The sequence below is a fragment of the Xiphophorus hellerii genome, chromosome 10 (genome assembly GCF_003331165.1).
Source record: "Xiphophorus hellerii strain 12219 chromosome 10, Xiphophorus_hellerii-4.1, whole genome shotgun sequence".
NCBI lineage: Eukaryota > Metazoa > Chordata > Actinopteri > Cyprinodontiformes > Poeciliidae > Xiphophorus > Xiphophorus hellerii.
Window position 1 is genome coordinate 8663327 of NC_045681.1, and position 27656 is coordinate 8690982.

General features: G+C 40.0%; 5 protein-coding genes across 9 annotated transcripts in view; 4 read left to right on the plus strand and 1 right to left on the minus strand.

The window, feature by feature from the left end:
* Positions 1-3891, plus strand: LOC116727642 (dual specificity protein phosphatase 13-like). Its single transcript, XM_032575178.1, has 3 exons — positions 1-266; positions 2283-2500; positions 3001-3891. The coding sequence occupies exons 1-3, from the start codon at positions 139-141 to the stop codon at positions 3210-3212; spliced, it is 558 nt and encodes a 185-aa protein (XP_032431069.1). The 5' UTR covers positions 1-138; the 3' UTR covers positions 3213-3891.
* Positions 3892-5290: 1399 nt separating this feature from the next.
* On the plus strand, positions 5291-14676 carry LOC116727641 (dual specificity phosphatase DUPD1-like). Of its 2 annotated transcripts, XM_032575176.1 has the most exons (4): positions 5292-5409; positions 9628-9801; positions 10702-10922; positions 11688-14676. In XM_032575176.1, exons 2-4 carry the CDS (start codon positions 9647-9649, stop codon positions 11876-11878), a joined length of 567 nt encoding a protein of 188 aa, XP_032431067.1. In that variant the 5' UTR covers positions 5292-5409; positions 9628-9646; the 3' UTR covers positions 11879-14676. The 2 variants fall into 2 exon arrangements, with proteins under 2 accessions (XP_032431066.1, XP_032431067.1); XM_032575175.1 differs by lacking the exon at positions 11688-14676 and having other exon boundaries at positions 5291-5409; positions 10702-11647.
* A 1383-nt stretch (positions 14677-16059) lies between these two features.
* LOC116726815 (dual specificity phosphatase DUPD1-like) lies at positions 16060-18190 on the plus strand. The gene is made up of 3 exons (XM_032573689.1): positions 16060-16255; positions 16479-16696; positions 17905-18190. The coding sequence occupies exons 1-3, from the start codon at positions 16128-16130 to the stop codon at positions 18099-18101; spliced, it is 543 nt and encodes a 180-aa protein (XP_032429580.1). The 5' UTR covers positions 16060-16127; the 3' UTR covers positions 18102-18190.
* A 2506-nt stretch (positions 18191-20696) lies between these two features.
* LOC116727189 (dual specificity phosphatase DUPD1-like) lies at positions 20697-23169 on the plus strand. Its single transcript, XM_032574443.1, has 3 exons — positions 20697-21089; positions 22064-22287; positions 22931-23169. The coding sequence occupies exons 1-3, from the start codon at positions 20908-20910 to the stop codon at positions 23131-23133; spliced, it is 609 nt and encodes a 202-aa protein (XP_032430334.1). The 5' UTR covers positions 20697-20907; the 3' UTR covers positions 23134-23169.
* A 237-nt stretch (positions 23170-23406) lies between these two features.
* Positions 23407-27656, minus strand: part of kat6b (K(lysine) acetyltransferase 6B) — a 30834-nt gene continuing 26584 nt past the window's right edge. For all 4 annotated transcript variants that reach the window (XM_032574436.1, XM_032574440.1, XM_032574437.1 and 1 more), the window contains exon 17: positions 23407-27489. In XM_032574436.1, coding sequence (XP_032430327.1) covers positions 24713-27489 — 2777 coding nt within the window. In that variant the 3' untranslated portion in view covers positions 23407-24712. The remainder of the gene's footprint in view (positions 27490-27656) is intronic.

A 27656-nucleotide genomic window follows, 5' to 3' on the forward strand; every position in this document is an offset into this window, starting at 1 on the left:
AGCACTAAATTGGGTAACTGTCCAGTGACAGCACCTGCTGGAAATGATCATCCCGAGCTGGAGAGAGACTGGGACTGCTTTGATAACAACAAACATTTTGGCCGGCAATCGATCCAAGACTGGACTTTTGGACTTAAAATGCCAACTGTGAAAGACAAGGCAAAAGAATATCCAACTGTGAAGGATCTGCAGAAGGTTTTGGACGCTTGTAAGCTACACCTCCACCAAATTGATGAAGTATGGCCAAATATATACATAGGGAATGTGTAAGTAGTATTTAATTACATTTTTTTATAGGATGGCACTGCATCTATAAAGGTGCATTTAGAAAATTTGAATATCATTAAAATTTGTTTCAGCAACTGAAAAAGTGAAACTCATGTCTTATATTGCTTCATTACACAATGAGTAACATTTCCAAAGTATTTATTTCCATTTATTTTGATGATTATACTTTAAAGCTAACAAAAATGGAAAATTATGTCTTAAATATTAGAATAATGCATAATTCCAATAAAATAAAGTCATTCAGAAATGTTATGCCCAACATGATAATGAGGAAGATTGCTGAGTTGATAATTATCCAGCAGACGTTCATTGACAAAACCCACAAGGAGGGTAAACCATAGTCCACTGTGTCCGAGCATATTAATGGAAAGTTGACTGGAAGGAAAACCTATGGTAGAAAAGGGCCACTGCAACCTTAAGATGATTAAGTGAATAATATTCAAGGTTTTGAAGGAAATACTCATGGCGTATCAAGCTGTGGAGTTGCAATTGTTGCCTTTCTTGAAGAAAAAGACTGGAGTGGTCTAAAGTCCTCTTTTCAGATGAAAGTACATTTTTCATTTCATTTGAAATTCAAGATCCCTCATTCTGGAGGTGTGGTGGGGAAATAGTGAGTTTCCACTGTTAGTCCGTTTGTGTTAAAAGGGGGTCAATCCTTTTATACTATATGTCACGACATACTAGCTCCCCTAAATAAATGACTCAAACCAATCAACTGGCCTTCTTTAGGTAAAAAATTGCATCAGTTGGCATTATGAACTAAATTTTACAGCTTTGGAATATATTAAAATTAAATAGAATCTCATAAGATTAAACTGTTTATATTTCTGTGTATAAAAATTGGGCCTGTTAGTGTTGTAAACTGCTATGAGATGATGTTTGTTGTGAATTCAGAATGAATTGTTTAGTTGAGCTAATGTTGGTCCAATGTGTGTGATCAAGTCTAATGTCAGCGCGGCCATCTAACAGGAAGTCTTTGAGCACTTTATGCTTCACTCTGCTGACAAGCTTAATGGAGATGCTGATTTCATTTTCCAGCAGGACATGGCACCTGCCCACACTCCTAAAAGTGCCAATATTTGATTTAGTGACCATATAGTATCTCTGTTCTCGACTGTTCAGCAAACTGGTCTGAGCTGTATTTCATAGAAAAGTAGTGGAGTATTGTTAGGAGAAAAATGAGAGACTCTAAAACAAATGGTATAAAGTTTGCCTATGGAGAATCTATGGAGTTTAGTTAAAGTGGTTAAGTGCTGAGTATATATACTATACAGTTTAGGTAGTTTTCAGTAAGCCACCATTTCTGCATTAAGTCCTTTTTTTTATTAGTGTGATATTATATATTATTTATCTACCAACTAAATTTAGGATTTTCATCAACTCTCGTACATAATCAGACAATTGTACATTGGACCAACTGTACATTTGATAAGGCTCTTAAAATCCCTAAGCACATGTGCAACATTTTCTGTAGCACGTTTTCCTTCCACTCAACTTTCCATTAAAACGTTTCGATACCACACTGTTTGTACAGCCGGTTTCTTTAGGTATTAGATTTTATTGCTTACCCTCCTTGTGAAGGGTGTCAGTGATTTCCCACTGGACACTTGTCAACTCCTCCTCACGACTTTGCATTTCATAGTCACTATGTAGCATTTCACTACCAAAAAAAAAATTTTTGTTGGCCCTATGGAATATTCCTTTTTTGTCAGAAGCTGAACTTGAGGGTTTCATTAGCTGTTAACAGCATTATCAAAATTAACAGAAACAAACACTTGAAATATATCCATCTGTGTAATGTAGAGTAGAATACGAGTTTCAAATTAATCACTATGACAAATAAATTTTTCAATGATATTCTAATTTACTTACATCCAGCCATCACATTTTTTGAACCTCTCCCACATATTGTCATTCTGACAGAAAACCATTGTGCTGTGATGCATAGCTTTCACCAACGTCTTGAACTTCTCTCTGTCTCTGTGTCTTGCTAGGGCAGTAGCCCAAAACAAGGCTGTCCTGCTGAATTTAGGCATAACTCATGTGTTAAATGCTGCTCACTCCAAGCAAGGCAGCCCAGGGAACCAAAGCTTTTATGGCAACGACTTTGTGTATTTTGGCATTCCAGCAGATGACTCTACTCACTTTGATCTGGACGTTTACTTCCAGCCCGCTGCGGATTTCATTCATAAAGCTCTGAAGTCACCTGGTGGTAAGAACTTTCAACAAACTTGATCCAGAATGAACAGAAGGAAAATACGCTTCCCCTTTTTTAAATCCTACACATAAAATCATTCGTTTCATTTTGTAAATTCTTAATAGAGTTACCCATCCAAATAAAACCTTCTCACATCTTGCTGCTCTTTCAATGTCACCTGGCACCACAATGTAACAGAGCTTGTACTACTATGCAAATGTATGTTCACCCCGTAATAATAAGTTTCTTACCTTGCTGAATTTAAGTATGCAATAGCTTCTTTCAAAGAAACAAGGAGAGGATGAGTTGGGATTAAAGAGAGTCGGCCTGTCTGCAAAAGAACTTCAAATGAACAAAGATGATGAATTGTCGACTATTTTTAGCTCACAAGCAGAAAAAAAAAAGAAAAAAGAAAGGCCACAGTGTGAGACGGGCAGTCATGTATGATATTAATAAGTCTGAGGCCTCACTAATCCTTCCCTCACACCTCTCTCCGTCTTTGTCTTGTTCTTCAGGGAAGGTTTTGGTGCACTGCATCATGGGAATGAGCCGCTCGTCGACTTTGGTGCTGGCCTACCTCATGATCTACCGTCACCTCCCGCTCAAACAGGCCCTGCAGAAAGTGGTCCAGAAAAGGGCCATCTATCCCAACAGAAATTTCCTGGCTTTGCTGCTGGATCTAGATCTTCAGCTGACAAGGAAAAAGAAAACCTGCCAGATATTGTAGACTTTTTTAGCCTTACTGCATTTTAGTTATGCGTCAAGACGTCCGGCAGTCTGTTGATCCAGCAGTCTGGACTGTGAGTTTTCTTCAGAAAAAATGTTTTTGGCTCGGCAGGTCACAGATTTTTGGGGATATTCAGGTGACAGTATGTTAGCATTTTAAGCTGTGAGAATCTGTGTAGACGTTTGTGCTTCCAAAAATCTCATTCATCAGACTATTGTCTTCCAGACCCACACTTAACATTTTGACTTTTGTTAATCAATGACTCAAAAATTCAGATGCGTCCAAAAATCTAAATTTCACTAAATTTCACTCTCTGTAATAAACCTGCAGAGCGATAGTACAATATCAGTACAGCTGTACTTGTAAGGGGGTGGGACATTTTGTGCCTTTGTGTACTTTACCCTTTACTCAGCAATTTACTTCTCATGTTGTGAAGTATTTTCATGAATTATTGAGATAAATGGTCTGAAAAATACTGGTCCAAATGTTTTGAGGGTGAGTACACAGTTTTGTTCAACCAAAACTACAAAGGTGCAAAATAACAAATGCCCATCTTTGGATGTTTAAGGGTTTTCTACCTCTCTTTTTTTTTAAGTTTTTCAGGTGCTGTCTTGTAATTTTGAAGTTTTTACAACTGTGTGTGCTTTTTTGTCAAATATGAAGTTTTTGATGAACCTTTGAGCAGATTTGTTTTGTTCAGTTTCAGCAACAAGTTTTGACTTATATATTGCAAAAAATACCCACAGCACAATGTTGTTGTACCCCCCATGAAAATATGGTAAAAAGTTATGTTAAGATTTCTCTTGTTCTCCTGGAAACTATATTAGGTCGTGATCTTTAGTTGGGGATGTTGGATTATCGCAGTCTAAGTAAAAGACAAAAACAAAGCACTAAACCTTAAGCGGGCAATCTTCAAGTGATATCATTGACTATAACTAGTTACAATTATTGATATTTATAGGCAAGTATTTGTAATAAAATATGGACATAATTGTCACAAAATACAAAAATCTAACATATTGTAATAGATATTGATATTTTCTACTTTAATTGCAATCACAGCATTCATGTTTTGATGTCCATTTTCCATAGTTTATGAACATTTGATGAAGAAAATGTTTGTGTTTTGATTTAGGATGAAATCTAAAAGGTCCAAAGATCTTGTTGGCTAGTGAGCACAAATATGGCAAAGGCCATAAAATGTAGTAGACTGATAGCTATCATTTACAAGCAGTTACTCATATTTCAATCATTCTTGTAAGAGCAAAAAGGACCAAATGAATCATAACCATGTTGAACAAGCATTGTTTACTCAAGCTTCTTCGTCTCTGAAAAAGAGAGAATAATTCAGCAACATCTGTCCAACACATCACAGCGTGAATTTCCTTTGTTCTATTTATCATAGCAGTTGAGTTGATCACTGCTGTGCATCAAAAGGCATCATTTCCTTTGACGGTCTATGAACTCATCTGTAAGGATGTGAGTTACAAAAAAGGTATGAACAAAAACTTTACAGTAGTGACGATTTCCAAATGTTCTGCATTTTATTCCTAGAAAGCACCAGCACAATTCAAAACAATACTTTTTCAAATTAAATACAAACGCCATTCAAAACTTGGATAAGCAGATATCAAATAACAGTGAGTAATGATCATTTTTATTTTATTTTGTCAAGACATTTCTTTCTATACATAAAAAAATTTGTGAGAATTTTTTTTTTATAAATTATAAAAAAAAAAAATAAATACATCCACTGATTCAAAGTGGTATTTTTATATTTTGCGTAAGACAAGAAATGTATAAGTGTTATGGAGGTAAATACAGTCATCATTAAATGACACAAAGCTAAAACAAAAAAAACCCCAAGACAAGTCCTGATCAAACGGTGTGGGGTTTATTAAAATACATAGAAGGATGGAAGATTGACAGAAAAGCTCAAGCACGGGAGCACAGATCTAATTTTCCTCACTATTAAAAAAAGCAGCGTCCTATCCTCGTTCTTGCACTGGCAGCTCGGGTAACCTTTAAGGAATGTAGAGGATGATGCCAGAATTATTTTGGGCCGTGATTCAGATGTTAAAATTAGCAAAAAAGGTTGCAGGGTAGATTACCAAGGAGAACACATAGACGGTTGTGCTCTCGACCTAGATGTAGTTCTTGTGTAGTAAGACCATGAAAAGCGTCGATTCCAGCCAAGGCAAGTGTCTGCTAACAATCTGCTCTTCTAAATTTACTGCACATATGGTGTGTTGGGAAATATCTGAGTATGTACTATGTGGCGTGGACCTCCTCTCCGTAAGACTCTTTTCTTTCCTGTCCACTTTAGCTGACCAGGTAAAATTTATAATTTAGGAAAAAATAAAGCTTAGTGTAGAGTAAAGCATCTTTCTCACAAAGATAAGCTAATCTCTTCAAATGAATAGTTTTCTGACATTCCAAATTGTTGCAGCATTTTGTATAAATGAAAGTAATCTGCAGCTCCACTGGACTCTGTTACACGAAACAAAGACATACACAATACGTCTTCAGACTGTACAGCAAAGGTAAAGGTAATTTTATTTATATAGCACATTTTCAGCAACAAGGCAATACAAAGTGCTTTACAAGAAGTAAAAGGAAATACAAACAAAACAACAAACCAAAGGAAAAAGCAAAAGAAGAAGAAGCTAATAATGTTGTTCCAAAGTAAATAAATTACATGCTACATTCAGGGTTGGTAGGCAAGTATAAGTAAGTATCCTCTGGTCTAATTCCTTTTCTGGTTGGAGTCTAAAAAGTAATTGCTAAGGTAGTTTTTCTGCATTCTAAGTTCTAATCCCTGTTCTGGTTTGCTAAATAAGTGTAAGTAAGTAAGTATCCTCTGGACTTCTGGGTTGCTAGAAAAGTATATTCTCTGGACTTTCTAAGTAATTAATGTCAAATTTCTTAATATGACACTTTTGTCACCATGTGAAAGCATTTTATTTTAGAAATACTTTTTGTAATGAGCAAAACATCACAACACAGTTTGAGTCAAGATGAAAATTGTGGACAAAATTTCCCATCGGTGAAACTCTGGCATCAGAGACAAAGATATTTAAATCTTTGCTGCCTTTGAGCTCATTTGCAGCGTGGTGTCACATGACTCACATCTGACATAAAAATCCACTCCTGATTGGCTATCTGCTTCATGGGTTTGTTTAACAAGAAACTTTCATCTAGAATGTGAGCAAGTTCCAGGGTATGGTCAATCTGTGGAACTGCAACTGTAATTCATGTGTGGGGATTTGAGGGTTATACATCACGCTACAAATATCTATCTTTTGTTTTTCCAGTGCAACTGAATCACGACATGAACAAGAACATGCAGTACAAGTAGATAGGAGCCATTCCATTCAACACTTTCCAGGCTAAGGGCATTGACTTGAATTTGATGTAGGTGGTTAAGGGTCACCAGTGAAGCTCAATGAATTAGGGATTAGACGTGGCGTCTCGTTCCAGGTTTCACAACACAGGCTGAAATACCAGTAAGAACAGCACTGCAGTAGTTAAGGCAGGAGGTAAGCATAGATGGCACCAGGAGCTGAGTTTTGAGTTGGATTAGGTTAGATGTTGTTCTGGGTTCATTCTGAGCTCCTGGGTGTGTTGATGCACTCGATTAACTACGCCAGCCACTCCTGGGAAGGTTCACCAACCGTTCCAGATTTTCTCCATTCGTGTTTAACCATTTGCTCCAATCCAAAAGCCTCTTAAATGGCTTTGCTTCTTATTATTGAATTTCTTTAATACCCAGCATAATGTGTTTATTTTTAAGATTATTTGGTCTGCTTCAGGTCGTCAAACAGGTTCTACTTAAGTAATTTCTTGATTCTACAGTTGAGACAGTCAGACTTAGGTGTGGCTTGTGAAAAGGAACACAAAATATGAGCTTAACGGCACTTAGTTCAATGTTTTAAAAAAGGAGGGGCGTTATATTTTCACGTGGGAACAAGTTGGTTTAGAAATCTTGATTCTTGTATTAACTGAAATCATTTGAAAATTGCTCTTTGTATTTACTCCTTATTTCTGACTGATCAATAAAAGTTGTTTTATGATCTAATTATGACAAACAAAATCTCTGAGGGACAAATATTTTTTTAAGGATTATTTTTATTGAAATTTTCATAGGAATCATTCGTACATTTATTATATTCTTAGAGCCCATAGAGAGACTACTGTTCTTTCACTGTGTGCATAACGGACTACTAAAGATGAATATGTCCAACACAGATACAGTACTTCCTAACAGGTTTTCAAACTTTCTTCTTTTTAATAATTTGCCTATGAATCCAGATGAGCCACATCTGAAAGGCTAAAGTAGATAGAGCAATTCTTAAAATCACCAAGAAAAGGGCCTGAGGTGGCAAAAAAGGAAGCCATTTTTATTTGCCCTCCGTGTTAACTGCAGGCACTTTCCCATAGAAAGTATCTTTAATTACACAAAAGTGGAGCAGGAAGGACAGCTTAGCCTGAGGGGGGTAGGCTGAGAAAGCAGAGCTGAAGCTCCACATATGCACCAGGGAAATCAGTTCTCTGCCCCTGACTGTGGGAGGGAAAAGGCTGCACTCTTAGATCAATGAGGAGAAAGAAGAGCCTGCAGGTACTTCTGGGTTTATGTTGTATGAAGATGCACTTCAACCTGCCTTCAATGCTCAAACACTCATGGAGCATGCACTGGGTCATCTGCAGCTTCTTCTCGCATGCACCTCCTCCTAAGTGACATTTAGGCAATCAACAGCGATGGATCCAGCCATCATGATGTGCACCTCCATATGCTACAGCAGCTTAGTGAAAGGTCACTGGAACAGATTTGGTCTCAATGACTCATTACTGTGGACAAAAACATCAGAACCACAGCATGTCCCCCACTCACGAGAAAGCCTGGCAAGTAAGAAGCGGAGCTGCGGTAGTGCATGCACATCAGTTGTACGCTCTCAGCCTTAAGCACAGTCATACACAAGGCTAAACTGATGCTAATGTATACAGCATGTAGCGTAGAAGTCTCTCTAAAGCCTGGCATATAAATTGTAAAGGCACAGGTTAGATCTGAATACAGGAAATGAAAATCAGTTTACAGACCTTGAATACAAAGTTTCTGTTTCTCTGGAGATAAATAAATTTACCAAGAGCTGCTGAATTATAAATAAAATAAAGAGAGCAGCATAAGGTCAACTTATAATTATGTGATCTTGTGCTTCTGTGCCAGTTTGAAGAGCATTTATTGGAGTAATTGTGGTCTATATTTAAAAGCTAAATATAAATACTTATAATGGATGTTCTACTTAATAGGCCCTCTCTATAACCCTGCATTTCCTTTATCGCTTTATAAGATGATGCCCTCATTTGAATTGTATAATGTGTTTTTAATTAAATCATTTAGCATTTTAGGGTAAAGAGTATCGTGTCTAAAGCTGGAAAAACATGGGTGTCTCAAAGGTGAAATTGGAAACAATATGCAAATCTATTGCTACATTCAGTTACTAATGTTTCACTTCAAGTAAATTTATGTTTATCATGACAATCAGCAAGAAAATCAGCAAGAAAAACTACAATAGGACACAAGTAATTATAATTACAGTCAGTTAACAATTAGTCCTGATAAAAATCAAATATAGTGCAATTAATTCAACAGTGTTAATAAAATGCAAGTTTCACAGCACAGCTATCTGGTACAGGAAGATAGAAAAGAAGCAATTTAAAACTCCATATGTGAAAGTTGCTGTGCGTTACTGAGGATATTATTCCAATTTTATGCATCAATGTTTATCCAAATAAGATTTTCTGGTGCCTTATGTAACATCTGCGTGGGATATGTATGTTTTTCTAGGTTTGCTTAAGTTTTGAGAAATATTAAAAGCTTGTGGCATTGTCCTTTTCTAACCTAACTGCTTCAAACTTCTCATGAAATTTATCCCTGAGCTGTCTGATGTTTTTATCGGTGCTGATGCTTCTTTTTTAATTACTAATGTTGTCCAACAAAACCCTCAGGATTTATACAGAGATTAAACTACACAGATGGACTCTTCTTAGTGTAAAGATGGCTTGGTCTATCACATACAATGTCAAAAAACAATGTGGTTTTAATGTGACAAATCTGAACAGGTTCATGGTATCATATTTTAAACCACTGAGTCCCTCACCTCATTGTTTTAAGCACCTTTGTACTTCCTTTTAGCTTAAGTTGTACCTTAACATATTTAAACAGGATAGTCGGTTTGTGGAGCTTCCTTTGATAAATGAAAAATGTTATTTAATACAGAGAAAAGCTTGACCAGAGTCACCTGACATCCAGGCCCTCAGGGACTATACACCCTGCAGGCCTGTTCGGTAATTCTTGCATACTTCTCAGCGGTCATTGTTGAACAAAGATGATTACCAGTTCTGTTCTTGGCAATAGAGTGAAGGTAGCACAAGATATGCCCAGAGGCCTCGGCAGCATGGCGAGCCCTGAGGTGCAAGCGGGCAGCTATGAGACCCCCACAGCTTCTGAACTACACAGACTGATGTGGACAAAGAAAGGGGGGAACAACCGTATGGACGAAGTTTACCCCCGGATCTATATAGGAGACATGTGAGAATTAACCACCTGTTTGATTTGCATTTGTTATGAATGGTGTAACAATGAATCCAGTAAAATCATTCACAGAATAAGTCAGAACCTTTATATCCAGATATGTTTATTTATTATTTTGGCATTTGTGGCTTTCACTTGTAGTGTTCAGACAGGAAAGGGTTAGAGAGAGAAGAGGTCAGACAAGCTGCAAAGGTCATGAGGTTGTAAGCCGAACCCCAGACGGCTGCAAGAACTTTGCATAAGGGGCGCTTGCTCTCCCGTCAAATCATGAGTCACCTCAGAGCTCCCAGAATGCTGCCACACCAATGGTTTCCAAGCTTTGAAAGCCTCTTTACTGATTTTTGTAACAAAATATTGTCAACCGGCCCAATGAGAAGTCAACTCTGGCTGCCTTTATTTCACTAGGATGACTGCTTGAGATAAAAACTCAATGCTAATATTTTGGCAGCAAGTTTCTCTATATGATCAATCCATGTTTTATCACCAGTCAATTTTTATAACACTGTCTACAATACATTTACAACATATTTAGTACTAAAAACATCACTTCAGGCTAAGGCTACACGTTATGGATAGAAGTTAAAATACTGGTGTACAATCAATTTGGAAATGCTTTGTCATTCCTTTGGCTCAGACACAGGAAAAGAAAACAAGCCACACCATCTTTGCCAGCAATAAAATGTCTTAAGCATTTCTCTTGCTCAGACTTTAATTGCTCGTTATTTGGAAGTGGGGTCAACACAGACTGAAGTTTTACATTGTGAAACCATTTTACATCCCTTTCTTTCATATTTAATGTAACTAGAGCTAGCTTACTTACCATTTAGTCTGATAAAATGCAAACTATTACTTTACAGTTTGAATTTTCCATTTTAACATCCATTTTTTTTGCCTCAGGTATGCAGCAAAGGACAAGAGGACACTCCAGGCTCACCACATCACCCATGTCCTCAATGCCGCTGATGGAAAATTCAACGTGAACACTGGACCAAGCTTTTACAGGGACACCGCCATCACTTATCATGGAGTGGAAGCTTTTGACATGCCGTCCTTTGACTTAAGTCCCTTCTTTTACCCAGCGGCCAGTTTTATCAAGAATGCTCTGAGTCTGCCCACAGGTGAGGAGGCTCTCTTGGCACTCAAGGTGTTTCTCATCATTATCCACATGTTAACTTTGGGAAGGCGAGACAGATTGTTGAAACATTTGTCAGTCAATTCCCACTACAGCAACCCCCAGTTGTGTTACTCATTAAAATGCAAATCAAACACTAAACATAATATCAAGCTAATATCTTCCCCCACGGTAATCTTCTCATGGGCTCAGACCTTTGTCGGGGAAATTAGTTTTAAATGGATTGCCCTGGTAATTTGTAAGCTAGACTTTTATTGGACATGGAAATTACACAATTATGTTTGTGGCCTGCGTCTGCATGGCCTGTTATGCAAAGTGAAGTCGGTATCTGACATGACAGTAATAAGATGAGGCCTCCTTCTTCACATGCCGGCTGATCAGGGGGCTCCAGTGTGTGGCGGGGCCTGCGGTAATCCCTGGCAGAAATACACAGAAGCCAAGACAGTTCAATTACTCGCTCCTCTGCTCCCTAATCCTCGGGCCTGATAAGAAACCCGGGATTAACGTGTGTAGAAACATTTGTTGCAACATTGTTGAAAACTTTTACTTTGGAGTTAGAAGTGCTCTCTTTTCTGTGATGTTCATGGTTTTTAATCCACAGAGGAGTAACAAATTGGACATTTAGAATGATGTCTGACACAATAATCCCTTGATTGCGTGGTTGTAAATGCAGAAATAAAGCTTGTAGGGAATGCCACAACAAGAAGATGATCCACTGGGTGTGTGTTTTTTTGTTTCTGATGGTCCGCAGGTAAGGTTTTTGTCCACTGCGCAATGGGACTCAGCCGCTCCTCCACCTTGGTTCTGGCCTATTTAATGATCCACGAGAACATGACTCTGGTGGACGCCATCAAAGCTGTCAGTGCTAACAGGAATGTTTCACCCAACGAGGGATTTCTGGAGCAGCTCCGGCGTCTGGACAAAAAGCTGCACTGTCATTAGGCAGCTGAACCATCAGAGTGGATTTAGTTAAGCTTAATTATATTGTGGCCTCTTGCTGACATGAAGCTGCTATAACAACAAACACTATCTAATTCATGTTGTTGTATTGTCTTTGTAAAATATATTCTATCTGTGTTACAAATAAAAGCTAATAATAGCTTAAAATGTTATGATCTCGGACAAGAGCATGTAGCCATTACAAACTGAGGTGCAGTTGGTCTTTGATTCAAAATCATTCAGAGGAACAAAAACAACGGAGCAGAAACATAACCCATAAAACTTTGCAAGGCATAACTTTTTATTTGACTAATTTGAAAGAAAACTGACTGAACATCAAAACAAATTTATGGATGGATGGCTGTCCCCATAAAATGTATTTTATCGAATGTTAAAAATATAATACTAATTCTACAATAATAATAAAAAATTTCTTATACATTTTAGAGTGACATTTCAAGAGGACAAAGCAATTAACAACCTAAGTGTGAAGCCAAGTAAAGCAAGAGATGCAGAAATATTTAAATCCTGCAGTGGTTCATTTTACACTTGCGGGTTGTCTGTCAACTCAAATGCAGAGAACAACATGGCCAATAAAGGGCATATTTCATCATATGTTGTTGCCAGAAACCATAGGATTCTTGAGAATGCTGGCATAAATATTTCACAACAAGGTTGTAAATTGCTTTTCCAAAGCAGACAAGTGAATTTCAACAAACATTTCTGTAAAAATGAGGATTTTTATATGCAGGTGTGCATCAACTGCATTACAACAGATGAAGCGTTGACAGGTCGTCAAACAATGCAAAGTGCGACCCATCCGACCTGTCTTTACAAAATAGTTTCTAACATGGCCGCAAGTTGGACAGTGAAAGACTGGCGAGAACCAGCTAATGTGGGATCTAAGGTCCCTCAGTGGCTGGGGTCTACCATCAACCCAACTCATGCACTTCATCAAAGAGGTGAAGGACCATTTATGATACAACTCAAAAGATTGTAACCTATGCCTGAGTTGAGCAAAGTTGGAGGAGACTAGTAGAGTCCAGCTGTCATCTTGCAAATTGGTTGTTTGACCTACAGGGACAAAAAGACTAACTGTACCATCTAGAAGCGAGTTAACACCACAGTTCTCCTCAGGACAGCTTACATTCAACCTTATAGTTTACCTCATCTATCTTTGTTTTTTTTAGTGGAATGTTGCTCCAAATTACTTGCAAAAAATGTATGTATTCTTATTTATTTATTGGGTTTATCTAAAATATTCAAATGAAATTTTGGCGCAATGCTATGTGACACTATTGGCTGGGATTTGCAAAGCAGCCAATCTGGGAACAGCACTCATTTTCCTTGGCACTGATTGGCTGTACCCCAAAGAATGGGATTAAGGAAAACTGTGGGTGTTAGCTTCTGCAGTAGTGCCAAAACGGTTCCCATTGTGCTTATTAATGCATATTAATGTATATTTGATGTCTGAACTTATAAAACAGGTAATTATACACATTTCCAGAGGGGGCCTCATCAAGTATTTGTAACTTTTAGTGGTTTGTTGTCCATAAATCCTGAAATTACTAGCATCCTCTACAAATGATTAGAGTTCCTGTGGAAATGCTAAGAAGCCCCAACTTATTGACTTGGAGTTGGAAGTGCAAAACGGGTTGCCCAGTGGGCCATACTTGGTAAGCAGAGCTAGTTGAAGCAAATGCAAGGTTAAGGCAGTCATTGCTGGCAGTCATTAACCTATTACCAGAAATTTGATTGTTATTTTAACAGGAAAGGATTGGAGCTTTCTAACCAAAACTGTTAATTAAATGAATTGATGTTTTTTTTGCAATGACAGCCACGATAGAGTAAATATTTCTATTTTTCCCAAAGGTGCTGTAACCTTGGGAAAATGTTGTGAAAGAAAACAGGTCAAGAGGGCAAATTTCTCCTCATCCACCAAAAACAGTGTTTTTCTATTCAAAACACTTCTTGCCACAGCAGTTTGAAACTTTTTATAAAGAATCTTGGCCTCACAGAAAGGAAAACCACAAGGCTGATGGCCAAGAATGGACATCAAGTACAACAAATACATGAACCAATTATTTTTCTGTCAGAACCACGCGAGTGCTTAATTGCAGGTATGTAATTAGAACAAAAATAAATAAATAAATTTCAGTATTTTAACTTTGACAAAGAGAGTGCTACTACTGTGACAGGTGGTGTCCTCAGAATATTGTTTTAACAGTTACAGTACAGTACTGAACTGGTTAAGACATTACAAAAAAAATGTGGACTGATTATGTGTAGATAGGTGTGACTTTTAGCTCCTTCCATTCACTGAAGCTACGTTTTACACTGCCACTGAACAGCCCACTATAATAAAGTATTCTGATGGCTTTCTGAATTATAATTACTGTCACAAGCTGTCATTCGCCACTGTGGAGAACGACAGGCAGACTGGCCTTGTTGCAATGTCCATCTGTTAGGTTTCCAAGCTGTTGCTTCCCAGATAAAGCTTCACCTTACATTTTCCGCATCAGTGGATAAATCACGGCATAAACCTTCATCAAATGAGTTTACAGTAAAGCTCGAAACTTTAATACCAGTATTAGATTCCTGGGTGGCCTCTGTGTTAATTTTGGTCATGGACGAAGTTCTGAGGAGAAAGTTGGACTTTTCTCTTTTTTAGAAGGTTGAAACTTAGTTACATTTCATAATGTTTGAAACAATGTTTTGGGTTGGAATACAAATGAAATCTTCAAATCTAGGTTGTAATTTTTACAATTAAAGTGTGTAATAAAGGCCCCTTTAATTGCTAAGCTGGTGTGTTGTTTTTTTTTTTTTTTTGCTCTAATTCTTTATCCACATTTGAGATCTTAGTTAAAGAGTTGAACTTCTGATGGGAGAGTGGTGGAAACCTGAGACAATAACAGACTTGCTGTGAAGGCTGATGGGACATTCCCGTCATTATTTTTTGTTGAGTTCAAATGAGATCAGAACCAAAACCTACCAACTCAGTCCCACTTGTGCATCTAAAACCTCTAAAATATCTAGTTTGAATTTAAATTTAATTCAGGGGTTTCTTTAATTCTCTTTTCTGGATGATTCAGTGACAATTTTCACTTCAATCATTTGCAAACTGATTGAAGATTTGTGATACAAAAACAACCATTTTGTTCCTTGCAGTTTTAAAGCAGATTATTGCAGACAAAATGAACTTAAAATTGTTAGCAAATGGCTGTATGGGGACAGAAATGCAGGAAGAGTTGCAGCTGAAAGATTAAATAGAAACAGGCACAGGACCAATGGTGCATGAAGAGGATTGGTAACAGGAGTGTGAACAAGAGCAAAGATACCGAGAGGCATATATACTTGGAGAAGTGATTGCTGTGATGGGAATCAGGTGAGACTAACAGAAAAGCAGGAATTTGAACACCTAATAGAAAGACTGGCAGAACACAATTAAAGCAGAAATGAATACAGAAACCAATGAAACTACTAAGCTTATTAAAACAGAACAAAAACCAACACAATAGTGTCCCCAAACCCCCCCCAAAACACACAAATGATCATAATTGTATTTGTTGTCGAATTAAATGAAATGCACAGCCCGCTGATCTGAGAGAGGGGTGAAGTCTAGATATTTTCATGAAGCAGATTAAAATCTTGACTTTGGTTGATCTTGTTTTTTATGCAAAACAACCACAGTGTTTGTCTTTGCATTTGGACTTTTAAATCAAGTTGAGAATCTCACAACAGAAATCCCCAGCTGCCCAAAAAACAGTCAAACAATAGAGTTTTATTGATCGTCATTAGGAATCTCAAGTGCAACCTGTAAACGTGAGACTGTGTTTTTAAAGGTTACAGATAATATTCTTTTCTAACTGTGATTTCAGATGTGTTTGATACAGCTTTGAGTCACTAGTCCAACATAAATGTTAAAACAGTCATTGCAAAGATGCAGGCTGGCTTCTGGCACACAGGAATAAATAGTCTACACTGCCTCAGTTTAGCCTCTGGAATGTTCAGCTGTCCATTTCCAGCGGGTTAACCATCCTGATTTCCAGCTAAGTCTCAAAACCGAGCCGATTGCAGCTGTTTGGTTAAAGTTTACTGCAAGGCTTGCAAAGACGAAAGTTGTGGCAAGTTTTCTTTTTTTTTTTTCGTTTTTGAACCACATTTGGAAAAGTCATCTGGCTTTCAGGTTCAAATCGAGAGGAATATAAATCTTGGTAATCATATACCACCATTGAGGTGAGAATTAGCGGGTATGAGCTCAGAGGAGGAGTCAGTGGATCAGACACCGCCCACCTGCGGTCTGCTGGGCCTTCTGCTGAAGAACAGGCGTCCCACCGGAGCTGTCAACGAGGTCTGGCCCGACCTCTTCATTGGGAACGCGTAAGTGACATTCTCACTTTTGGGAAAGGTGCTGATTGTGGTTGTGAAACTGTTTCTGCAAACGTGCTTGACCAACTGATGAGACGGATATAGAAAAAAAATCTGTACATTTGAATCACCAGTGATGCATTTTTGCAAGCATATGCTGCCAGAGATGTCTGCGGGCGAGAAAAAAACAGCAAAAAGTCACAGTCCTTCTATCATCTCTGGGTGCTATTTGCAGGGCGACAGCTCGAAATAAGACGCTGCTACAAAATCTGGGAATAACACACGTGGTGAATGCTGCAGATGGCCCTCAGCACATTGACACCGGGCCACGTTTCTACAGAGACACCAACATAGAGTATCATGGAGTAGAGGCAGCAGACTGCAGAGATTTTGACTTGAGCCCATTCTTCTCAGAGACTGCTGATTTCATTCACGGAGCTCTGAGTCAGAAAGGTACGATTCAGTCAAACCGCATCAGGACGGAGGCGTGGAGGTAACTCATGAGGCACAAATGTGATGCATCACCAAGATGGTTTAAATGTCAACAAAATCTGCAAAATTATGACTAAATAATGCTCAAATCTGTTGCTTTCTTGCTTCGCAAAAGGGAGAGTGTAAATATTTCTTAATAGGACTAAACAGTCTGATGCCTCCTGCATTTTGGAGAATTAAGCTGAATGTTTTATGTGGATAAATCACTTTCAGCTTACATTTTACTACATCTTATGCGAAAATCGATGAGGAAAACAACTTCAGTTAAAGGCTCATGTTTTATTCTACATTTTGTAATAACGGTTTGTTGGTTAAAGATGGACCATTTTTGCAGCCTGGGGTGTAAATGTAAATTATTGATGGCTGAACTGAATGTCAGTTTTATGGTTCTGGATTAAGGAGAAGTGTAAACGACGCAATATTATTTTAAGTGTACAACCTTGTATTATTGAATTGTTAAAAAGCTCACTGTGCCTTGGAAAAGTATTAATTTCACATTTTATGCTGCAACCACAAACTTTGGTGCATTTTAATGGGATTTTCCAAGATGTGCAGATAGTAGAGCTTCACTGCTAATTTAAAAGAAAATAAAGCATAAAAATCTCATAACTGTGGCATATAGACACTAAACTTTTTGTCCATAGTGCTTTGAAAAATAGCAGCATAGCTCAAGTTCAGTGAAGTTGGATAAGGGAATGTTTAAAACAGTACATTTTCGATCTTACCATCACTAAGACATGAATATGCTTTGCTCTAAACTACATTGTAGCTTTGGCTGTTGATTTATCGTTGATATTCTGCTGGAAGGTAAATCCACACAAGTCTCAAATCCTATGAAGCCTCCAGCACTTTTTCCATCCATCTGCTAGCTTCACTGACCCTGCTCAAGAAAACTACCCTGCCAGGTGGGTACCTGAAGTATTTATTTATTCAAATAAAGTAAAGGGGACTGAATAGGAATGCATACATTAAAGTTTGTATTTGCAAAGAAAATGGGAAAACATCCTTTTCTCTTCGCTAGCGTTGGTCTATCACATAAAATCCCAATAAAATACTCTGAGGTTTTTGACTGGAATGCAAGAAAATGTGAAAACTGATTTTTTTTTTTTCAGCACACTATATACTGTGGTGAAGATTTGCAGGTGTTGTGTTTTTTTTTCTCTGTGCAGGTAAGGTACTCGTCCACTGCGCTCGGGGAATCAGCCGCTCAGGAACTCTCGTGTTAGCCTTCCTCATGATCAAAGAAGGTCTTACCCTGGAGGAAGCCGTGGAGCTCGTTTGCAGGAGCAGAAACATCCTGCCGAACACTGGGTTTCTGAATCAGCTCTGTCAGCTGGACTCAGCTTTGCACAGAAGAAAAATGTAACATTCGGATTTGAAGAGAGCGCGTGGATGATGTACTGCTAAAAGGAGTTTCATCTTTATGAATACTTTATATATATATATATATATATATATATATATATATATATATATATATATATATATATAAAAAAACCAAAAAAACAGAATGGTCCAGTCTGGATTTTTTGTTTTTGAATTTTACAGTCCAACACATTTTAATTTGTTGCCTTTTTGAAAACGATGATTACAAATGTGTGTAATTCAGTGTTTACATTCTCATTACAGATATGATTATTCAACAGCGAGCTTAAAAGCATGAAAAATGTTTGTTCAAAATATCTTCAGAAAAAAATATATATTTAAATAAAATATATAAAGTTACTCATGAAGAGCAGGACATATTACTGGTGTTCAGTGTTTTGTAAAAGTAGTTACATCCCCTGTAGCTGTTCACATTTTGAGATATATTTTATTGGGGTTTTATGAGTGCACTCTGCAAGATATTTCTAAAAAGAACAAACTTTTGGAATAGTAATTTTCTGTCCTCTTCACAACTACGTCCTAACAAATATTTCAAGTAAAATATGACAAATGAAGATTTGACTGACATATAAAATGGTCTAAATGTTAGTAATAATTTCTGTATTTTGAACCAATTTTATTTTAAACTAAAGCAAGTAGTTTTAAGTGACCAACACTATTTTATTTGAGACATAACCTAAAACTTAAAAAAAATAAAATAAAGTGAAAAACAACAACGTGACGTCATTAGGCTGGGACCAATGTGAAAGAGTTTTTCCCGCCCGGTCTTTTCGTGCATCGGACGGCTACAGCGACTGCAGACACAGGTAGCGGACCAAGTTTCTCCCTGACTGGAGGTAAGTAATTCGGTTCAAATTAATAATTTCTTGTAAGCCTCTTTACTTGCAGCCAAACATGAGCGTGAAATATCCGTTTACAATTTCAGCGCTATCGTGGCAAAGTCATTCATTGGCGACTTTAGCTAGGCTGTTCAATTTGAGTTGTCAGCATCTTGACAAATGACATTTACCCTGCACAAGTTTAAAAACCAACAAAAAACAACTAAGGTTACGCTATAAGAAAAAAAAAATTAATTACGAGAATAAAGTCATAAAATTACGAAAATAAAAGTCATAATATTACTAAAATAAACTCCTACAAAAATAAAGTTATAATATTATGAGAATACAGTCATAATATTACTACTTTATTCTGGTAATATTATGACTTTACTCTCATATTTTTAGTACCTTATTCTTGTACGACTTTATTCTCGGGATATTGTGAGTTGAATCTCATAACACTATGGCTTTATTGTCGAAATATGACTTTATTCTCAGATTATTTTGACTTTATTCTTGTCTGACTTTATTCTCATAATTTTATGACTATTTTCATAATTAAATTTTTTCTTAGTATGGCCCTAATACTCCGTCAAAGTTTTGCAAGTCACTGTAACCACATAAAACATCTTGACATGCGGCCCTCATGATCTGAATTAATGCAATGTTTGACGACCAACAGGAGAAACACACGATTTCGGTCTTTAGGGAGAATTTCCCATGATGGATCTCAAATCTGCAGAATATCGCTGCCTAAAACACACCACCATTAGTACCAGACTGCCGAGACCCCTGCTGCACTGAAACAACACAGAAACAGCTTACGCCTATAAATAAACAATGCTCCACCTAAGTATTCATTTCAGTCCAGTGAAGTATGGTTAAAACTGTAAAATGTCTAAAAAGGCTTGATGCAAAATGACAAAAAAATATGCCATCGTGGTTCTGAGGGAGTATACAGATTCAGGTCAGACTTTGAAAGAGAGATGAAAACCCGAAGCCATCTTAATAAGAAATGCTCTCCAGAGCTCGCTGGGAGAAAGATGCTGTCAAAATAAAAGGAATTGGATATCACAGGTTTAATGATTTCACTGTCAGAATGAATGATGGCGGGGTATGAAGATATGAGGGCAGGGGGGGGGGGAGCAAGTAAAAAGGGCCTGATGGTGTGAAAACTCAGTCTGACATGTTAGCAGCTTCATCCCGCCATCCTGCAACGCAGCCATCACCGTTCTCCCACTTTTGGGGGCTCGCGTTTAGATCTCTGAATGGACTGTGCATATCATATAATGGGGGAATCAAAGGCATGTGCCATCCCAGTTGAAAACCTCATCTGTCGAACTGTCTGACACGTTTCAGCTCCAGCCTACGGCCCCACGAGAGGCTGCGGGAGATGCAGAACATCCTTAACGGGTGTTGTAAGGCTGCACTTACACGCTTTCTCCCTGCATCTGAAGACACGCGGAAAGGCTAAGAGAGACTGACACGATTTCGAGGAGCAAAGCCTCGGAGTGCCCTGTTCACTCCATTGCATGTGGGTATCCTCTGGCAAGCTCAGAGTTTGGATAAGCGCAGCTTGCCGCCAGCAGCGGAGATTAAAGTCGCGTGTTTAGATGTGGATGGCAGGGACTGGCTGGGTGGGAGCTTTTCCCCACAGGCAGGAACATATGGCAGCTAAGGTCAGGGGGGCCCTGCCACATCACAGCCCTAAAAATATCCTCTGCATTTGATGCCCTGTCACAGAGACGGTTACACAATCTGCGCCCAGAACTAACCCTTCCTATGTTCTGCCTTCGAGCGTTGCTTCACAACAATCTGGCAGAGGGATGAAAACAAAGGTCCTCCATGTCACGTTGAGCTGAGCTGGAGATGCACGCGGAAGATAAAAAACAAAAAGTGTGCTTTTTCACAACTTCAAGCAAAGGGACCATGTATGGAAGGAAGCCACGGTGAGGGAAAAAAAAAATGGCTTCTCACGAGTCAAAGGCCGGATCAAAGATAAACGCTACAAAAGCAGCAGAGGAGTCCAGCACGGCGGACGATTATGTCACACCTGGGACCTACGAGCTGGAGAAAATCCTCAACCGTGGGAGCGTGGCTTACACTCGTGTCAACGAGGTCTGGCCTAACGTCTACATTGGAGATGAGTGAGTAAAAAAAGAGAGAAAACAAACACTACACAGTCTAAAAATAGAGTAGTGTGAAAAACTGGTTGACTTCCTTGATTTCCTGTTCTTTCTTTTTTGTCACACTTAAATATTTCAGATCATCAAACAAATTCAAGTGTCAAACATAACCTGAACAAATACAAGATGCAATAAAAATCACATTTTAAACCCTCATGGCCCCAAAGAAAAAAGCAGTTGGCCCTAAACATAATGCCTAGACGGGTAATTGGCAACAAGTCTTTTAAATTGCTGGAGAGGAATTTAGGCACATTGTTTTAATTCAGTACCAACACCAGTTACGACACCACATGTCTTAAGTCCAGACTTTGGCTAGGCTTCACTTTGACTTCATGAAAAGATATCAAAAGCTAATGGCAAGACATTTTCCTAGAAAGCAGAATTTATGGATCCATCAATTACAGAAACTGTTCAGGTTCAGAAGAGCAGCTCCTGATTATCACACTACCACCGCCATGTTTGACTGTGAGGATGTTTTTTTTTCTGAAATGCTGTTTTAGGTTTTAAAACAGATCTAAACAGACCCCTACTTACCAAAAAGTTCCAAATTTGTTCCGATAGGCCACAGAAAACCACAGCAGTATTTTAGTTTTTACTTGGATCTCACACATGAATGCAATCTGTGCATTTTTGTGCTTTAGACGATTTTCTGGGCTCTTTTGTGCCAATTTGCTCTGGGACAGCTGAGACCCTCCGTTGTTTTATGCTTTCTCCATTTGTGCATGAAGTCTCTCTGTCCTTAAAATGACTGTAACCCTTTCCCAGCTTACAAATGTCAGGCCTTGTTTCTCGACTGTTTTTGACTTTTTTTATATTATCACATACTGATAATAGTAGGTTAAGATCTTGTAACGTACTGCATATTGTCAGAAAGGCTCTTTTTATTTCCATACAATTATCAAGTATGAACAGTACTTTTTATTGACTTCCTGCAGGGAGACTGCTATGGATAAGTGTACCCTGAAGAGGCTGGGAGTTACTCACATATTGAATGCAGCAGAAGGAACATGGAACAATGTGGACACTGGGCCTGGCTATTACAAAGACATGGATATTGTTTACTACGGTGTGGTTGCAGAAGACGTCCCGACATTTGACCTCAGCCAGCATTTCTTTTCTGCTACCAAGTTCATTCGGGAAACACTGCGAAATCCTCAGAGTAAGACAATTTTACCAGTTTCACAGAAAGGTTACTGTCTCTATCAAGCTGACTTCAGTGTGTTGCACAGGCTTTCATACCTCTACATTTTTGTTTTTCTTCTGGTTTATTATGTTACAAAAACCCCAGACTTTTATTCGGTTTTAAGTAATGGACCAGCACAAAGTAGCTCATAACTGTAGAGGAAGGTGTTCAAAATTGTTCACTAAAACTGGGTTGGAGGTTCAGGTTCCAGCAGGACAAAACCTACAGCGGTAAGCTATAGATAAAAATTAATCCATGATAGAAATGTAACTGAGAATCTGTCCAAGACTTTAAGATTGACAATCCCAAATGTATGTTAATAAAACTTTCCCTTTCACTTTACAATTATGAACTTCTTGGTGTTGCTCTATTACATAAAATCCCCAACAAAATGTATTCAAATTTTTTGGTCGATTGTGGGACAAAATTTTAAGAAGCACTTTTTCATGGGACTGAATATGTAAAGAATAAACAACATAATCCAATCAATAGCTCACAGACATTGTCCCTCATTTTATTGTCTTAACTGTAAATTCTGCTGGTTGTGCACACTTGCTGTTATTTTACTATTCACCTACCACTTCTGAAGAAAATAAAGTGTTTCATGATTTATCTCCAGATAAACTGCTGGTTCATTGTGTGATGGGAAGGAGTCGGTCCGCCACCCTCTTTCTCGCCTACCTGATGATCTACGAGAACATGACAATTGTGGACGCCATTGAGCACGTAAAGGGACACCGACGGATCATCCCTAACTGGGGCTTCCTGAAGCAGCTGAGGGAACTAGACCAACAGCTCCTGGAGGAAAGAGGAGGCTTATAAATATAAGAGTCAAATAAAGTCAAGTAAACTTGATAATTGTACAAGGATTTTTTTTTTTAAAAGAAAATGTAAGTTTTTTACGTCCTTGAATATAAAAAGAAAAACAACTTTTGGACAAACAAGCCTTCTTAATACCAATTCAAATATTCACTGTGTGGCCTTGAAAAGACGGTTCACAACTTTTGGTTTCATTGTTCTGGTCTGGATAACGCCTTGATACGTTTTTAAAAGAGAAATCCAAGCTGTGTTTCACATAAAAGGAGAACAATCAAGTACATGGTCAATCATAATTTATTCTTATGCTAAAATGTACAGCATTTTAAGTGACTGACAAAAGGAGAAAAGTCATAAATACAAGAATGTCATTCTGTTCGATTTGAGTGCACATAGCCAGATATTTCCCCCCGTTCTTACCAGCAACTCTGTACAGGTACAAAGGCTACAAAAGAGCAATATTAACAAAAACACAAGTACAAGTTGCGTTTTACATGCAATCCATTAGCTTAGTTTGGTCTATTCACAGGCTCTATTCTTCTACAATTCGGTAAAATATAAATCCAATGTTTTATAAAGATAGAAAACAAATCTACACATGGAATGAAAACGTAGCTTTAAAGGCATTATGTAAAATATCAACTTTGGACTAAATTTATATCATCTTTATTGTTATTTCATCATTATAATCATTTAGTTCTTTTTAAATTCTGCCACACTTCGGGACACTTTGAAATGTTTTAGAATTTTTTTTTTCTTTTTCAGGGTACAAACACTGAGATATGCTTTGTTATTTTCTGACAGAAATCAGTCTGTTTTATTAAACAGAAAGCTGCCTTGAGGAGATCTGTTACAAAAGGCTTCAGAATTATACATACATCGCAATAAAACCTCTCAAACCAAACAGAAAAACAGAAGACTAAAGTTTACATTTTTTTACATTATTAGATTTAATAAAATATAGTTTCATCTTTCTCCCTGTGAAGGGAAACCTAATAAAGGCCATATATTTTTTTAAATGGCTTGCTATTAAGCACAACACTTGTACAGTACTACTCAATGCACTGTCACTAACAGAGACTGAAGCATGCGTTTTATCACTTTACAAAATAAGTACAATAATTTAAATATACAAAGGCATGAGTATAGTACAAACTAATTGTCAGCACTGTTAGACAGGTACACTGAACAGCCACTATTTCCACTTGCAGCAGGCGCATTAAATGGCTTCATTTGAGGCTGCTACACTGATGAAACTTCTACGACTGAGCTCCGAACCCGCCTGGCCTAAAGACACAGAGACACTAACACTAATTAAATAGATTTTCATCTTAATGATGTAAGGCTTCCCATCTGGAGGAACAAAAATACTTTTTAACGTTAGCTTTAAAAGTTACCTCACGGATGAAAGTTTTTGCATTCTTTACAAGTGCTGCTGCTGGTTTTTTTTAAGTAACAAACATAAGAAAAACAAAAACAAAAAGACACCAAAAACAAAAAAAGAAGAAGAAAGCAAGGCCTAATCAGTGCATCTTTAAAAACAGCCAAATGCACAGGAGAAGAAGCAGCTCTGTCCTGCGGAGAGTTACCGCCTGATTAAGGGACCTTTCAGGGACTGCTTGGACATGCCCGTGTTCATGTAACCATGGTGACCAGCTGGAGGGTACACCATGTTGCCATGTGGCGGAGCCTGCATGGACTGCTGGGGGTATGGCTGCGTTCCCATCATGCCCATCTGCATAGAGTACTGGGGTGACTGGTTCATATAGGCGTGGTTGCCAGGGTAGCCACTGTTCATCATGGGCTGGCTCATGCCATAGCCGTTCATGGCGTTGAGGGAGGGCATGTTCATTGAATTGACATTGTAGCCCGGCGCTGGCATAATGTTCATGCTCATGTTCATGCGCGGCATGGCGGCCAGGGTCCTGGACGGCGCCTGCATGGCGACGGCCTGCGGCGGTCGGGCGTACATCTGCTGCTGGTGGTTGTGGGACAGCGGCGCCGACTTGGAGCGCGCCGAGACGTGGCTCTTCGACGGCATGTGGGGCACGTGGGGCACGCGCTGCGAGCGAGAGATGCCCATGTTGGGCTGCAGCATCATGGATGATGGGGAGCTCAGATTTGGGGGCGGGGTCATGGTGGCCTGCACCTGCGGGTTGGGGACTCTGTGAGGATTCTGGGGTAAGGACACCAAGCTGGAGTGCTGTGATGACAGCGAAGGATTGTTTGCGTACGACGTGATGGGGTGTGGGGCTGCGTGGTTGAACGGATTGGAGTGCGGGTGGTCGATGAACGTGTTGGTGAACTGCTGCAGCTTGGCTAGGCTGAGGCCCGACGACTGGGGGTAATGCCCGCTGCCGTACTCCCCCTGAGGGTTGATTCTCTCATAGAGGGCAAAGTTGGGGTTGCCAGACTCGGGGATGTCTGCCAGCTGCATGGTGGTGGTGAAGTTGGGAGGGATGGAGCACTGGGCCATGGGCGGCGGCTGTTGCTGGCTGTGGAGGGCGTGCTGAGCGTGCTGATTGTGCTGGCTGAGCTGATTGTGCTGCGGGTGGTGATTGTGGTGGTGGCTGTGCTGGCTGTGTTGACTGAGCTGATTGTGTGGGGCGTGCTGATTGTGTTGGCTGTGCTGATTGTGTGGCGGGCCATGCCTGCTGTGTTGACTGTGTTGGCTGCGCTGGCTGTGTTGGCTGTGCTGGTTGTGCTGGGAGTTACTGGGGGGCCTCTCCACCACCACGCAGCCCTGTGGCGACTTGACGCCGCAGTGTGGCGGCGAGCTCAGGCTATTCTGCTGAATCATCCCGCAGCCGCCAGGGTTGACGGCCGCCATTTGCTGGCTCACGGCGCAGCTGCTAGGGGGGATGGTACCGTACGAGCAGCTGTTCTGGGAGGGGCCCGTGCCACAGATGCTGCCCCCCATGGTGGAGTCATAGCTGCTGGGATTTTCGTAATTCTCCGTGGTGCTCTCAATGCTCCCTAGGTCGCTGAATCCGCTGTCCACAACCTGCTGTGAGTGATCTGACACCGATGGCACGTCCATCATGGGGCTGGTCTCCATATTGTGGAGCGAGGGCACCGATATGGCGCTGTGGTCTGGGCTTATCTGTGTGTAGCCGCTCTCCAGGATGGAGACAGCCGGGCTGCTGACGGAGCGTACAGACTGGCTGGGATGGGACTGCGCGGAGGAGAGGGGGCTGCTGTGGTCCGACTGAGGGCAGTCGTCAAGCGGAGTGAGCTGAGGGCTTTGCGCCACGTGGGCGTAGGTCTGCAGATTCCTGCAGGGTTCTTGGCTCTCGGCGCAGTCCTGGAACACCGTCTCTCCCTCGCTTTCCTGCGTCAGCGACTGAACAGCTTGGACCGTCTCTGAGTCAAACTCTGTGCAGACGGGGGGATTCTCTCTCAGCACGGGGCTGAGCGCGGACCTTCCTACGGGTGGAAGAGGTGGGTGGTTTGGACCAGGGCTGGGCGCGCTTTCCTCCTCAGATTCAGAGTCTGCTGGGTTATCAGAGTCTGGTGGAGCTATGGAAGCGACCGCTACTGCTGCAGGAGGTGAAGTTTCTGCCATAGTTTCTGGCGTTGCATCCTGTAGTTTTTCTCCAGCACTAACCGGTACCTCTTCGTTGCAGGATTCTTTGGAGACCTGCTGACTTAGTTCAGAGCTGTCATCTTCTTTTGGATCTAAAAAAGCCTGAGTGACATTTGGTGCGTCTTTCGAACTTTGCTCTGATTCTTCTGTGCCGCCCTCAGGCGCCTCCTTCTTGCTGTGACGTTCATCTTCATCATCAGCATTCTGATCCTCTATCCGAGCTCTCTGCTCCTCCTCGTAACTTTCTTCGTTGCTGTTCTCTGGCGATGCAGCCCTCTCAGAACTGTCCTCCATGTCTTTGGCTGGAGAGTCAGGATCATGACCGCTATCCTGCTTGTCATCCCCTGGCGGTTCCGGTGAGTCAGTTCTGTCCTCAGGCTGCGGGGAGGGAGCCTCAACAGAAAGAGCAGGTGAACACGCTGGCGAAGCAACTGGTGACCCTTCAGGGGAGCTTGAAGTCTGGGAGCCATGATCAGCAGGACTTGGGGGCTCTGAGTGGAGCCGCTCCTGCATTATATCTGGACTGTCCAAGGATCCTCCTGCTTTTGTGTCCTCGTCGCCGCTGAATGACTCCTGGTCCGGTATGTGTTTTGTTTCCTCAGTGCGAATGTGGTGCTGCTCTGCCTCCATGGGTGTTTCCGGTGGCGTGTAGAGATTCAGCTTGAAGCTGTTCTTGAGCCTCCATTTAGGAGGACCGCGTTTGACCCCCTTGGGCCAGCCTTTCTTCCGTTTCACTGGACGGGGTCTGCTGGATCTCTTTGAAACCAGTTCAGGTCCTGCAAATTAAAAAAAAACAAACACATCAAAGACATTCCATCCAGGCAGAACAAGATGTTTTATGTGGAGATGGGGACAATTTTTTTTTTTACCCCTCCAGGGGGTCTTTTGCGGCCTCTAGTGTCCCTTATATGATAATAGGCTGACAGGAAACGGGGAAGGAGAG